General features: G+C 39.2%; 1 protein-coding gene across 1 annotated transcript; it reads right to left on the reverse strand.

Moving 5' to 3' along the window:
• Positions 1–9398: 9398 nt before the first annotated feature.
• On the reverse strand, positions 9399–15054 carry stard7 (StAR related lipid transfer domain containing 7). Its single transcript, XM_020606044.1, has 8 exons — positions 13815–15054; positions 13226–13389; positions 13011–13060; positions 12455–12565; positions 12149–12231; positions 11961–12060; positions 11785–11869; positions 9399–11493 (listed from the first exon to the last, which is right to left on the reverse strand). The coding sequence occupies exons 1-8, from the start codon at positions 14258–14260 to the stop codon at positions 11315–11317; spliced, it is 1218 nt and encodes a 405-aa protein (XP_020461700.1). The 5' UTR covers positions 14261–15054; the 3' UTR covers positions 9399–11314.
• Positions 15055–16317: the final 1263 nt, after the last annotated feature.

Here is a 16317-nt window from a genome sequence, read left to right on the forward strand (position 1 = left end):
CCATTTTGTGTCTGAGCCCCGGGTACTAGCCAGTGGCTGCAGTGGATGGCGCCAGTGCATACACAAGAAAGCAGTATGATATTGTCTTACTGGAAATTTGATGAATAAAGACTACACTCTATCCAGCCAAACAAAAGCTACATACAATTCACCCGAGCTTTTACAAAAGTATGTGATTTCACAGCATATGCTGATGTGGTAGTTACCTTTTTAATTTGAGCTTTGTCGGGTTAAATTAATTATATTTGATCTAATGTACATAAAATATATCAAACAGGAAAAGGGTAGGTGTCTTAATATAAAAACAACATCTTTGGGACAGTACAAAATATCTATAACTGAACCTTGATCAATCTTGTTTATAGAAAAGATACTATATGTAATAGCAAATTAAAATGACTTGTTCACGAATTAATTAAATTAGCTGTATGTGGTCACGGAGAAAAACTGCTTTGCACATCCACAATTTTTTTCATATATAAGAAGCCAATTTATTGTTGAAAGTGCTATCAATGTTATCCATTAATTAGTGGTTACACTATCTGTTACACTGTTCAACAATAATTTTGATATGCAACATGATTCCAGATAATGGATATACTAACAATCCAGTGTGCAAGAGACAACATGTTCACACAGTAGTGGTTCAGTACATTCACTATCGAGTGTATTTCATGTTAAATACTACAGTTCTTACTGAGAGAATGGCCATTTTTAAGAAAAGCTGTAGTTGTTGAGGGTAATGTCTGCCCGTCCAGCAGCAGCAAAATCAACCCTCTTCAGACACCGCCTCTTCCCCACCCCCTTTTTACCCTGTAAATTATAGCAGCACTTTAGCTAATGAAAGAGTTGAAGACCGGGCACTAATAAAAGCCATTAAGTGAATAAAGCACTTCCCCCTCTAACAAAATTAAAGAATCTACCCATTTGGAGAAAGAGGACTCTGGATTAATATTTATGAAATGCGGAACCAGCGGCCCCCCCAAACTCCCCAACCCACATCCAATCCTAGCCTGACCAAGTCCTCCTTGCCAGTGCACCTATCCCAAGAGAACATCATCAACCCCTCCTAGCATGAAGGAGGGGCAGGAGATGGGGACTTGAAGGGTGCTGAGGACGCAGTCAGAACAGTCTGTCTCTAGTAGAGCAAGCTGGAAGACCCCAAGACACAGCTCAGAGAACTCAGTCGCTTTCATCACCCCTCAGTCTACTGCACCTAACATCAACTTTGAGGCAAGTGGATGAAAAGGTGGGTTTCTTGGAAAGACAAGGTGTAGAAGTGACTTTCCAAAGACAGCAGCTGGTGGTTGCTGGTAAAATGCAGAGTAAGTTATGACAAAGTTTTTGTAGTGCTGTGTTGAAAATTTGTAAGGCTGGTCCACTGTGGCCGAATATTTGATACAGTTTCGTGCTTTCAATCAGTTGATGATAAATAACTGAAAATATTTAAACAATTTTTGGTTGAATTTAGAATTAGATTCAAAGATTTATTTTTGGTTGAATTTAGAATTAGATTCAAAGATTTAGACCTGAATTTGCAACTCCTGAAAATTCCTGATTGTGGTCATCCATGTCAATTTTGCGAAGAAAGCCAAAACATCAAAAACAAGGTAAGAAAGCATCTTTATGTATCACAATCATCCATGCATAAAAACCATCACACCATCAGCCATGCTGCATCCCTTTGAAACATCCTCATTGTTCTGAAAAACAGAGGTCCGTTTCACCGCCACCACCCACCATTTTCACCCAAAATACTCCCATTTTCATGCCATTTGGTCACTACAAATGCAGAGTTTCTACATGATGCATTCAAATGCATCATGGTGTAATTTCATCACACAAAGTGGTTTAGTTGTCTGGGCTCTAAGTTGATTATCGCACCAACCCTCCTCATTAGTAAAACTCCCTGGGGAGTCGAAAGAGAGACAAGAAAAGGTAACAAGATTGCCAAACCTTTTGGAGAAATGGTTCTCTTAGTGTGATGATATCATGACTTGACACTGCTCTTGGTGACCATTAATGCAGTCAGTACTAAAATGTTAGGAGTGGTTGTGTCCTTACTCTGAAGAGAGATAAATGTTCTCAGATGGACTACAGCAATACAGTTCATTGGTGTCACTGGTCGCCAGGATTATTTTGTTTAACTGTCAATTATAAGTACAATTTCAGAGACTGGACTCTCTTAGATGCTGCAGTTCTTAACAAGATCACTGACGAATTACCCAAACTCTTTTTCTATTGATCAGCTGACGAACACCCAGTTGAGAACTAACTTGATTATCGTTCCTTGAAGTATCGTTCCTGAGGCCTGCAGAAAACCTTTTCTTGAAAATGTTGTGTTTGTACAAAAGAAATTAATTTTTACAATTTTTTTGTTGTTGTTGTTATAGTAGAGTCGGGCGTGAAGGACAGGAGGGTGGGGCCTGACGCAGTTTGTGCGCAGGAAGGGTGTAGCCCAATTTTTCCGCAGTGAGTTTGACCTATGACTAATTGTTTCTTTTTATTCTGCAGATGTTCTTAACTGTAGCTGTGTTACAATTCTTCATTCTAATCATTGCGTAAACCAGTGGTGCCATTTTTTTGACACTCATGAGCCCAGATTCCCTCCCTCACACCTTCTGATTTTTTTGTCTTTTGACTGCAGATGTCACAGAACTGGCGGTATGCTTCAGCTGCAAGAAACCTTAAAATAATCTGATGATGTTGTATTTCTTTCAAGACTTTTGATACTTACCCACACTCATTTAGAATGAATTATCCATGTTTGATGAAAAGGAAAAATGGTTTTACTTTTATTCTGTCCTTACATTTCATTCATACAGTGAGAAAGTCCGTCAGATGCCTTATACTGAGCTGGATCCTGTGTTAAGTGTTGGGTTATTTTGTCTTTGCCCAGGACCCCATTGTGCTTGATCTAACCATGCAGTGTGTCTTCTGTTCATGGTTATGCCAAGCACCTTGGAGGCTTGAGAGCACAATCTGCCTTCGGTTGTATCTCCCAAAAAATTTTAACTTTCAAGTCTCTTGCATGCAAATGCATGTACTTGTTTTATTTATTTATTTTTTACTTTTTTAAAAATATAAATGAAATAAATTCTAAAACTAAACATTGATACACTTAGAAGAAAAATGAAAACTGTAGACAGGAACTGTAGAGCTAAAGATACAAAAGGACCAATAATTTTTATTATATGGTTTAATCACTTCCATTCTCTAAATGTTTTTGTTTTGATGTTGTTTTACCTCATGATGTAGGACTATGACAATAAATATCATCCTAACATCCTGTGTGTTTTACTGGCATCTTGAATGAACTGATATAAAAAAGTGAGATTGAGTGCAGGTCTTAAACACTTTCGAACAGTCATTCCCAACAAGCTGGATGGTTCCAGTGTGGCAGATTTGTGGAAACAATCAATCACAGTAAATGCTTAGGTGGCTTTTAACTATGGCTAATAATTTCAGCTGGTTAAGATCATACATTAAAACAATATGCATTCTGTTAAGACTGCAGCCACATTACAGATCTGTAAATCAAACCATGAGACACTGCGCAATGTCTAAGACATACAAGCTGATGTGTTGTAGACACAGTTCATGTTCTTGAGATGATGATGATATTAGGCTTGTTTCTACACAGTGCTCAGCTCCTTATTTTTCATATTTGTCTCTTGTCCCAGTAAAATCCCAACTAATGAATTTAACCGATATATTTTAAATGATGAAAATGACTCCTTCTTTCTTTATGACTTAATTTAATTAAATTACTTTACTAACACACCATGTGCAGCATCCATTAAATGATAATGCATACAATAAAATATTGCTGTACAATTTTTTTGCTCTGATCCATTGTCAGACCATTACAATGATGAAGTCCACCAAAACCTTGTTTTGTTATGTTGTTCCAAATCAATGTCCTCTATCCTGGAAAAATAGGTTTGCATGCATTTGTCATGTCCTACATATTTCAAGGAAATACACCTTCCTTCATGTGGGAAAGGTAATCTTGCCAGCAATATGTCAGACTTAAAATGACTGATATTGTTATTGATTATTGTTGGTTCAAGCTGTATTTTATGGGATTGCACTCTCACCATGTGTGATGTGCTGCTTCAGTTCCTTGGCTGTAGTTGCAATGTTAAATAGTTTTAATATTTATTATAATAAAAGCAATTTACTACATAAATAGCAGACATTTAACTTGTCATGGTAGGAAAAGCAGAAATGTTTCTATTAACACCGAACAATGGCTTCCACTAAGCCATTACAGTGGGATAGAGAGTCAGCATGCACTATACTGTACTAGGACATAGAAACTGAAGCATCACCACCTTTCCTACTCTGACATATCAAAATATCTTCCATGAAAAAGCAGATTCCCCTCCTTGAACCGCCACCTTATTGTGGTGGAGGGGTTTGAGTACCCGAGTGATCCTAGGACCTATGTTGTCGGGGGCTATATGTCCCTGGTAGGGTCTCCCAAGGCAAACAGGTCCTGGGTGACAGGTCAGACTAAGAGCAGTTCACAGACGACATTGTCCTGTTGGCCCCATCAAACCAGGACCTCCAGCGCGCACTGGGGCGGTTTGCAGAAATGTGTGAAGCAGCTGGGATGAGAATCACGCCGGCGCCAAGTACCTTAGGCGCTAACATCTGTTGATAAGGATGTCAGCAAACACGTCAGAGACTTGAAATGCCTCGATTTCAACTATAAATGACAACAGTAATGAGAAAACCTGGTGTTCATAGGAGGGTGGCTACGCACAAACCCGGAAGAACACAATATCAGTGATGTTTGAAGAATACAATGCCATCTTTGATCTAATGCCCACACATATGTACTTGCATAGAAGACTAATGAGTCATGTAAGACAATAAGTACGAACAAAATCAACGGAAAGTCTCATTCCTCTGAATAGAAGGTTAGGTGGAGGTGAACGGGGTCACAAATGTGCCAAGGTGTGACCTTTCTTGTGAGGAAAGAGGAATAGGTAACAATCTTTAAAAATATTCTCTCACCACTGAATGTTTTCACTAATTCTTCAACAATCGATCAATGTTTCAAGAAAGCCGAATGACAAAAAAACACCAAACAAAAAAAAAAAACGAAATGTCAGAAGAGAAACGTCATACAAAAAAAGCAAACGGAAAAGACCTCCAAAACGAGCAATGAAAAGTCTCGTTTCTCAGCGTCACTTGATTCTCTGCATGGCATTCCTTTCTAATTGTTTCAAATGGACATATTCTTTCTTTCTGCATACAAATGAACCCAACTAGACCTCTACAAGAGCAAACCATGAAAGACAGACATAAGAGGAGCGAATGACATGAAAAGCATCCATCCTAAAGCATGCATTGCTGCAGATAAAGACGTCAGCACCTACGTCAACCAATTCCACTTAGCAGTTGAATCTGGTGTACATGTGTCTTGGACATCCACTGGCATCATGTACACATACACACCACCGCTCATTCTTATCCATCACACAGTACCAAGCTCTCTTTTGTTGCATTTCTCTTTAGGGGTGGCATACAGCGTGGCACTTGAAGCTCAAGTGTGGGAATGTGCGTCATCTCTTGTGCAAAACGCTATTTAAAAAAAAAAAAAAAGGTGCAAATGGGAAAAACATTAAGGCAAACAATTTGTACAGGAGGAAGAAAAAGCAGGCAAAGAGAAAATACTAGGAGAGCAGACACAGAAGGTTAAAAGTAAATAGCAATAGTCAGGCACAAGGATCAAAATGACCTGTGTGAAAGTAGGAACAAACTTCAGGGGATGAGGAGCAAAAGTGGAATCAAACTATAATCCATTTAGTACAAAATGACACTAAAGATTTTTAACATTATATGACATTTCACTGTGGCAGCATCTCAAGGTCGTTTCTAGTTCAACATGTGCTGTGCAACTTCGCTGACAAACTTCAAGGTGATTTGAGGCATATGAGCGTAGAAACTGATCTGTTTGTTGACAGGTGGTTTAAACAGGTTCTTTATTGTGGGAAGGTCACAACAATTTGTGAAAAATCAGCATCCATGCCATTTTCTGAGAAGGAAATCTAGGCTTTGCATTGACAGTGTAGACTGAAGCTTTGAGGAACGTCTGAGTGGAAAAAGTGATCACTGCATGAAGAACATCGTTTTCCAAAATGTGCCACCAAAAGATGCATTGATCTGGAGAAACCAAGGTACATCTAACAGCTTGCGCTTGTTTTATCAGAAGTATTTACAAGCTGAGTGTTTTGCATCCATGTATATGATAGATTCCAAACCTCATGAAATGTTTTAATGATTTCTCTGCATCCGGACCGACGTAAAAACCTCTGATTAATAACCCAGGGACGATCTGTACTGCATTATACAGGGACATGTTTCTGTTATTTAGCCTACCCTCATTGATATACATAAGGTACAAGTATGGTATTCACTGCTAGTGAGAATCAACCTGAGCTGTACTTAAAAGTACAGGTGTATTATGTAAAAATGACCATCTGCATTAAATATATACCATAATAAATTACTCTGATAATGACTGGGGGCAAAGACATGACCGGCACATGCCTACAATTGATCACATTTTTGGCAAACGAACCCTGAGCTAGAAATAATGATGTCCAATGGCAATGAACTGTAAAGCGATATTTGGGACACACAGACACACACATACAGAGGGACTGACACAGCAACCCGTAACGGTCTATTTTCGTTTTCCCTGTGATGGTTGAATAGACCAACCCAGCACGTGCCCTCCACCACTCTCGCTGCATGCGCACATACACGCACCCACACATGTGTGTTCAGTAACTAGATACAGGTAATCAATCTTCTTCCACTTCACACGCCCAGAAATCTGCTTCCCATTAGTGTGTGCAAGTGTGTGTGAAAACTACCGAATACACAGCAGACGCTCTGAACCCGTCCTTTGCTAAAAGTGAATTAAAAAAAAAACGAAAAAAAAAAACAGGAGCATGAGATGAAAAGAGAAAAGTAGGTGAATGGAAATATGAGAAGGTAGAAAGAATGGAAGAGAGAGAGAGAGAGACAGATAAAGACAGACATCTGGGGGGGGGGGGGGGGGCGAGATCAGACACGGGGCGGTGCCCCCGCGACCCGGTCCCGGATAAGCGGAGGAAAATGGATGGATGGATGGATGGAAAAAGCAGATTAGAGATTATCTTTTGAACTTGAAAAACATTCTAAATTGAAACTCAAAAAGACCTAGGCATAGAAAATATGGCACACATTTCTTTCACATAAGCACAGAAACACTTTGCAAGGAATAACATTTGTCAAATTAAACCAAATCTAACAAACCAATATGCAAAGTTTGATCTATACTGAACTGCTGCTGTATATCCACATCAGGGGCTAAACAGAATACCTATTTTCAAAGTGAAACTGTGAAATAATCAGAGTAAAAAGAGAAAAAGAGTACAATAATATGCTAGATTTGTTATAAAATCCTGAACTTTTACAATTTTGTGTAACCTGACATCAATTTTCTAAGTCACACTAGACAATGAAAATACTGTATCCTTCAAGAAGAAAGCATGCTGTTAATTAATGTTTAGATTCTGGTGTTGGTACACACTACTCCCATTGTGCAATGAAGTGGAAGACTTCACAGCTGGAATTAGTAGTAAATGGTGAAACAGCTACAGTAGAACACCAAATCACAAAATTAAAAAAAGTATTTTAAAATAAAAAAGTATTTTTAATTTTTGAAGAATAATAGAAAGAAAATTTAATTGCAGCTTTTATTTATTTTAATCACATTTTCTGAGAGTCAAAGGTTTGCATACACTTTATTAATATTCATTGATATTACCCTTAAATTGTCTAACTTGAATCAGATGCTTGGGGTGGCCTTCCACAGACTTCACAGAACACTCTGCAGGAATTTTGGCCAGATCCTCTCAGCCAAACTCATGCAACTGAATCAGGTTTTTGGGCCTCCTTGAACAAAACCACTGAGTTCAGCACACATATTTTATATTATATTTAAAGTCAGGGCTTTGTGATGGCCAGCTCCAAAACTTTTACTTTGTCTGGCCTTAAGCCATTTTGTTACCATTTTGGTGGGTATACTTTGGATCGTTGCCCTACTGAGAGATCCATTTGTGTCCAAGCTTTAGCATTCTGGCTGATGTTTTCACATTCATTTTCAAAATATCCACATAGTTCTCCTTCTTCATGATGCCATCAATTTTATGAAGTGCATCAGTCTCTCTTGCAGCACAACCCCACAACGTGATACTGCCACTCCTGTGCTTCACAGTTGGGATGGCATTCTTTGGGTTAGTCTCACCCTTCTTCCTCCCCACATAATGTTGATTATTGTGGAAAAACAGTGTTGTTTTTCTCTCATCTGACCAGAGAACATTCTTCCAAAAGGAAAGATCTTGCTTTTGTTAAGCCAGTTTTGTAATAGTGGCTTCCTCCTTGGGGAAAAGCCTTTCAGGTTATGATGATACTGCACTTTCTTTACTGTGAGTGTTGTACCAGTTACTTCCAGCATCTTTACCAGCTCCTTCACTGTAGTCCTGGGAATCATTGAATATCTTTGTGTTTTGGATTACTGGTTGCTTATGAATCTGTTGCATCAAAATACACTAATCTAGGAGTCAGTGCAGTTCTCTGTCCCAAATGAAGCTATGGCTCTGTAGCCTCATGGTGTTACATTTGTGTACTATTGTCTGTACACATGAATGTGGTACCTTCAGATGTTAGAAAATTTCTGCTAAGGAGAAACTAGGGTTGTGGAAGTCTATATTTTTTAAGGTTTTGGTTGATTTTTTTTTTTTTTTTAATTTTTCTAAAGATGACAAGCAAAAGAAAACTGGTTCTGGGTGAACGCCCTAACATCCAGCCACAGCTATGCCCCTAGCTGTCTCCCAGTTAATTAGCCAGTCTAAAGCTTCTCAAGTCAAGACATCAATTTCAAGAAGTGTCTAGGCTGTTGAAAGGGACAGTGAACTTGGTGTATGCAAACTTTTGACCCACTGGAGCTCTGGTTTTGTGAATTAAAAGTGAAATAAATATCTCTGATTAGGATGAACTGATTGCATTTTGATGGTCAAGGGTCAAGGTCTATCTGTGTCCTCACGTCCCCCATATTCCCATGAACTTGATTGGTTGGCGGAGGCATACAATCGTGAATGCGATAATTCTATTTGTCAGTAGAGTTGATCAAGCTGATCAGTTGAGCAGATAATGCTTCCAGTAATCGGAGAAGCCTCTGAGTGCAGTCTGTCACTGACATTATGCCCAGCTAGGGAATACAAGGTTTTTACAGGTTGTCCCATTAGACTGGACTGCAGTGACTGCCTTGCACAAGCACACTTTTCTCTACAATGACATGGTCAAATCCAAGAGAGCTCTTCAGTCAACAGCTGAACAGACATATGTTTATTTGATCAGATTTGTCACTCTTTCATTTCAATAATTCTTGAAATGACAGGGTTACAAGTACACCAGTTCATAGCTACAAGATCATTTTCCCATTTCTAAATCACAAACAGAACTGTCCTACTGCCTGCAGGAAAAAAAACAGGTGTCTAAAAAAATTATAGAATTAAAATGTTACAATGTCAGGATTGACTTTAGCAAACATTGCATAATGTTTAGTTCATTCCACACAAGCAATATCAAAAACAAACATGTCCCGCTCACATCCTACACTGACATTTTTAACATTAAATATCAGGGAATACATCACAGTTTAGAAAGATATTTTTTGACACAATGGGGATACACAAATGTGGGATTTCCTTCACAAAGCAGAACCCACTGTACTATTTTATCTTAAAACCATTAGTTTATTCACTCTGATATACAACCTACAACAAATATTACATTTTAGTACAAGATTAGATTTTTTTTAAACAAATGATTTCTGGATATTTGTACCAAACTGTCAGGCTGTAAACAATGTACTTTATTAGGCAATGTTGCTTTATTCCACAGCATGAGGTACTCTTTGTACATTCATAACACCCCTACAAACAGTTCATTACAAAAACAAAATGGATGAAGTGGACAGATGACTGCTACGGAGTTTGATTAGGACCCACATTAATAACAAAAGTGTAGAATAACAATAAATGACCTAGAGTAACTCACATGATAACACGCCTAATTTCAATAGTGGAAACTAAAGTGACAGCTGTTAATACTGAGATAAATTAACTTCTGATTTGACATGAGAATTTTTTTTAATTCCTATAAAAATAAGTGGATTGTTATGTTGGAAAAATGCTGTTTCTCTAAAAAGGGCACTGAAATGTGTCTGATGACATCACCTTGCTAGAGGTGCACTAGTACCATTGCATCTGAGAGTTTACATGGTTGTTTTAAGACACTATTCCCCTAATACTGAAGGACTGGTTTATTTTCAGAAGGTTGTTTTGTCAGTTCAGAACAGTCATGGTGAGACAGACAGTGCTGACAGAAAACCAATGCCTTACCCAACAAACAGAACCCCTAGAATTGTCATCATTAATCCTACTGACAATTTTTCCAATAATGGCATCACTGTAATTTTTTATTCCACTCCATTCAGTCATACAAAGATCAGTCACTCATGCTGCAAGCAAACACAAAACCAGTTGCTTTAAATCCATCAAATGAAGAAATGTGAAAAAGTTTCCCACCAGAGGCCTTAGTTCTTCATCTGTTAGTGCAGAAATGTATGCCATAGTTCTAAATTCAGTTATAAACACCAGAAGCCAGTCAAAGTTTCCGTTCTATGTCCAGTACTGCACAACCATTTCCACAATATCTCACTGAAATCATACCACACACTTTAAAAGTAATGACGATGCTGGCAGTTTGAAAAGCCTTTATAGCCAAATCTTGTCAAACAATGGAATCCAACGTACAATGTTAAAATGAGAGCAACTGCACTTTGGCAAAAAGCATCTATACAAATAAGAATTTTGTCCCGATCTTACCAGTGACTGCAGGACAAACATCATTAGCAAAGGAGGCAAAAAAATGCCCCATGGCACTGGCTAAGCAGAAACTGCACCAAGGCCAGCAGCCTGGATGACGTTTGTCATGCCATAGCAACATTTTGTTCATACAACAGTAACGACGTCGCAGCTACAGTGTATTGTTCTTGTAATATCTCATCTACAACCAATATAACCATATGCATGGTTGGACTTCCAGTATGTTATGGTTGCAACTTCCATTTGCAGTTCACACAATGGATCCAAAGACCTGGAGTTGGAGGGTTTGATTCGGTTGAAAATGAAAACACACCAACATAACCCCTGATCTATTAAAAAAAGGGGGGAAAAAATCCATCTCAAGCATAGATCTGCCCAGAACCACCTGTGTGTGGGTTCTCTCCACTGAGGCGTTCCTGGCTCGGCTGGCGGTTGTTGTCGCCGGATTTAATGACCCCTGTGTAGTCATGGATGCCCACTTCCAAGTTCTTGGCCCTCAAAGCGGCAGTATGCAGCTTCTCCAAAAAATCAGGCATACCTGCAAGGTACAAAGGCAAAATCTCCTTATTATCAGGGGAAACAAACATACTCAAAGGGAAAACTACATGAATTTAAGAACTGAAATATGTTCATAAAGCTAAAATGACACAGAAAGCCCAAATGTAACTGCAAGCAAAAAAAGTTGCAGCTTTTCAAGTAATACAAGACTGCTGCACTGTACACTGAATATCTTTGTGTTTTGGATTACTGGTTGAGCAAACAAGAAAAGAGAATATAGCCATGTGATTATCCAAATAATCTGCAGCCCTAACCAGTGAAACAAGCTCACCACTTGACACCATCCAGCTCACACAGTAACGGGGAAAGGCAGTCTGAGGGTCGTCGCTGTAGGTCAGCAGGTAATCAAATCCATTCTTTGAAGAAAAACACAAATCCAAACTCAGCAAATAAAAAACACATGACATTGAGTTAAATACTCAATGTAGAACTACATTCACTGCAAACCTCATCAAAGGACTTGTGAGGGCGAATGACCATCTTTGACTGGTATGAATGGACTCTCACAAATTCCTGAGTCTCTGGGACTCTGGGGTGTTGTACGGCCCTATACAACACAATTACAAATGTTCAAGAGTGAGTTTATTTAGTAAGGCATCAAAAACTACAAAAACTAATCAGTTTTAAAGTCTCACCTGGATATCAAGATCATCAGGTTGTTGTCGACATCAACATCATAGCGGCGCACATACACATAGTCCCTTGAGTACATTGGATACTATGAGAAGATTAAACAAGATTAAATAAATATCTAACGGCCTAAAACCCAGATTAATGAATATAACCTAGCTAGCAGTTGCTCTTGGCCAAATGTCTGTGCAATTGTCCTTCACACTTTGCTTGTACAACACAAGACAGAGAGACAACATGCACTGTGAACACAATACATAGAACAAATACCCACATCCCTTTATCTATAATAACAATCAAAAGAAAGTTACAGGAAAGTGTGTAGCCCAGTGCACAACTTCAGAGCCTGTGCTGACATCTCGGTCCACAACTTCAAGCTTGATAACAAGGGAATCCCACTTCCTCCTGTATTCTGTATCCAACTGGGGGGAAAGGGAAAAGGCATAAGTCAAGGGTAACGTGCTTAATATACAGTAGCACTAAGAGTGTAACAGTTGCTTTTATGCTGCACACACACAGCACAAAGATACAGGTTTGGTAATAGAAATGCAAATAAAGCTGCCATAAATCTACCATATACACAATCCACAAATAAAATAAACATGTATCAAAGTCTCAGTGGTATAAATATTACATCTTCGGCCAAACTACTTTGATTACAAGCAGGACACATGCATAATATTTATTCTATTTGAGTAATACAACCATGGTTCAGACATTAAGACTTCAGGAACCCTCAAACCCTGAAAAGGAATTGAGAGAGCAGCTCTCTCTTATCTTGTGATGTTTTAGTATTGCAAAGTTATTTGTTTCACTTCAATTTTTTTAATTAACAGAGACTGACATTTTAATTTGAAAAGGCTCTACCTGTACATTGAAGAACTGTCTTGGTGTGACATCACTGTAGGAGCCCAACACTAAAAGGAAAACGTAAATAAAAGATGCTGACTGTTCAGATGAACCATACCGATATCATCACCACCAAAGGAAAACCTCTAAGTGCAGAAGAGATTAAGTTTAATGTGTACTTGATCTGCAGATCAGAAGCCTGGTCACACATGTGAGATTGTGAGTTAGCTGACCTCTGTACTCATAGAGGTGACTGTTGGGAATAGACCGCCTCCACACTTTGAAATCCTTCTTCTCCATCACAACTTCCCAGCCAGGATCCTGTTTTCCGGTCACTGTCCCTGATGATGTGCTGAGCAGCTTTACAGCCTCCAGTGCCTGCAACTCTAATCCACACCTTCAAAAGGATGCCATTATCGCAAATTGTTTAGTACACAGCTAAACAGTTAGCATTACCAATCATAGTCAAAACTAGTTTAAAATACAGCAGTGCACTGTGACAAATTACAGAAAAAAACTATATGTAATGTTTAGTAAGGTGTTGACTTGCAGAACAGCTTCAATGCTCCTTTGCAATTAGTGTTTTGATGATAGTTTTGAGAGTGTTGGTCAAATATCTGCTGTGTTCAACTTGGTGAATGTGAAAGCCATAGAATTTTTATACTTAAACCATTTAGTGACCCCTTGATGGCCTGTAGGGAAGCAAGTGTATTTATTATGAGACTCCCCTAATTTATTCACTTGTTTCCTGTAGTTTGTCGCCCTTCTATGTGTCTGAGAACACCTGTGGGCTATATGTGCATTTAAAGAAAACTTTCCAACCTGCGGACTTCCTCATCTTGAATCTTCTCATTCTCCCACATGAAGACACCAGCCAGGGCCGCGAATATTTTCCCAGTTGGGGCGTGCTTGCTCTGGAATCTGCGCCATATATTCCCAACCAGGGTCCACTTGGTGCGCTCAGAATACAGGTTGGAGTAAAGCTCACCAATCTGACAGGCACGTCGGAGTCTCTGTCCTGTCACAAAGCTGCATTGGTCCGCAAATATGGAGAGCAAGCCCTTTCGCTTTTGTCCCGATCCCGCGGCATCGACACATGCTCTCTGGAGCCAGGACAACAACAGGCCCATGCTCCTGCCTAGCCAAGGGAGATTCTCAAGCTTCCCTCCGCCCTCCTCGACAGTCCGCCTGAAAGGCCTGTTGCTCTGAAGCCTCAACTTATGTGCACCGATCTCGCAGATGGAACGACGGGGCAAAGAGTGAAACATGACAGCTGTGACCGTGACACAACTTACCAATGACACAATCAAATGCAAAAGTTAGCTAACGTAAGTTCCTTTGTGGCCAATGCACTGTGCATTACCCCTATAAAGATGATAATATGGACTTTTTGACTAGCAAATGCCACAAACCTAATCCAGACTGTAAGCTAACATTGCCTATCAGGCTGTCTGCAAACACGAGACAGATGATGTTAGCATTAGCTAAAGAGCATTAGGCAATGTTATCTGTTAACTGCCTTCTAGTGCGACACGGACAAACTACACCCCAACTTCGCCGCATTTGTTTCTAAAACGACACTCTAATAACTGCACTATAAACAGTTAACATATTGCAGTTCCAGTACGCGTATCCATCTGTGTCTTTCCTGTAAATAGCCTCACATTTTTCAAAATCCTGCAGTGCCTTTGACCTCCTCTTCCTACTACATCTCTAATGCACCGTCACGGAAGGTCCGCCTTACAGATCCTGAACTGGATGTTCATTGGATGTTGTTTGCTTTAGGGTAATTTTGATTGGTCCGAACGGGAGCCTGTATTAAATCGAGCTGCTCGACCCCTAATATTGAGCTGTTGTGTAGTCACTGCTGAAGCTATCCACTCCGTTCGGTGAACCGGAATCAGATTTGTGTCTCAACTGCTCAGATTAGCAGTGACGAAGTTGACGTCGCTCACCAATGTTTACGTTTTTGCCTTACAGGCTGGATTGATGCAGGTATATGTGTACTGCTGAATAAAAAAACATAGGCTCTCGGAATGTTCTTGCAGTGACGTTTTAATAGGCTTTTGAGCTGATTGTTTTGATAAAGCTCTTGAGGTAACAACTTTATGAATCTCTTGTAATTGTTGACCGTGAATAAAGTTGGCTAGTTGTGAATGACTGTGTCATAGTCTAACACTTCCTCAATGTGAAAATCAATGGAACTGTGACATAGTATCTGAAATATATTAGATGTCTTAGTAAAAATGTTATTAACATACGCTAGATGGCGTCATCTAACCATGCACATCAAGAAATGTTACTAGAATAAGTCTAAAAGCCTGCATGCGATACAAGCTTTCTTAAAATTATTATTTTTAAAATAGTTAGATGACAGGACAGAATTGGGTTTAGTGGTTTTGGTAATCTGAGGTATGCTCTGCACTCGACATCAGAAAGGCTCCATGATATCTTCAGGCTCCCCGGGAATCAATGGAAACAACAGCTTTTAAAATGTACTGCATGTCTTTTGGCTGATCCTGTCATTCAATCATCCATCCAACCATTCAGCCACTGTCTTGTGCAGCCTAAGATGCCAAATGTCTTTATAAACATAATAGGTAATGAAATAACCTAGCTTATATATAACACTGTTTTTATGGTGTCATTAGTCTACATGGATTTAAAAGATGATGTGACAAGGGGAAAAAAATTATTTAGCCCTCCAGGTCACATTTTGTTCCATCTATAAAAGTTGGTTTGGAAGTCATGAGTGTGTTGCTCATGAAATCAGTGATAGCCTATATTTCAGTAGGCTATCATAAGTCCATGAGACAAGATGCATTAGCCCCCTATCTCTAAATGAAACAAAATAATATTTGCATGCACAATGCAGGTTATATATGGAATGTGGTTTGACCATTGAATAATGAAACAGCGTTACAACGTAAATTTGAGTAGGTTAGGCCTGATCAGGTGTAGATCAGTAAACATGAATTCTGAGTCCTTCTCTGACACTCCCGCCCTAATCTAATTTTTGGTAAAGCTGAGGTCACTTTTCTGAAGCATAGGTGGCCTCTAATTACTGGCAAAGGAGTAAAAAGCCTCATAATCGGTGTGAGTAACTACTAGGTGGGAGTTCAAGAAGACAGTGGTTAAATCTAAGTCACGCATTGACTTCTGGAAGTAGTAGGGACACCATAAGTAGACTTAATGAGGTCTACTTATGGGACTTCTTGTCTACTTCTTCACTTATGCCTTTAAGCGCTTGGAAACAGATGTGGGCCTAAACAACTGCCACACCTTCCTTTGAAATGCCGCCTTCACTAAATGTTGTGCAAAAGGC

This window comes from Monopterus albus, unplaced genomic scaffold (genome assembly GCF_001952655.1).
Source record: "Monopterus albus unplaced genomic scaffold, M_albus_1.0 scaffold75.1, whole genome shotgun sequence".
In the NCBI taxonomy this organism is placed as follows: domain Eukaryota; kingdom Metazoa; phylum Chordata; class Actinopteri; order Synbranchiformes; family Synbranchidae; genus Monopterus; species Monopterus albus.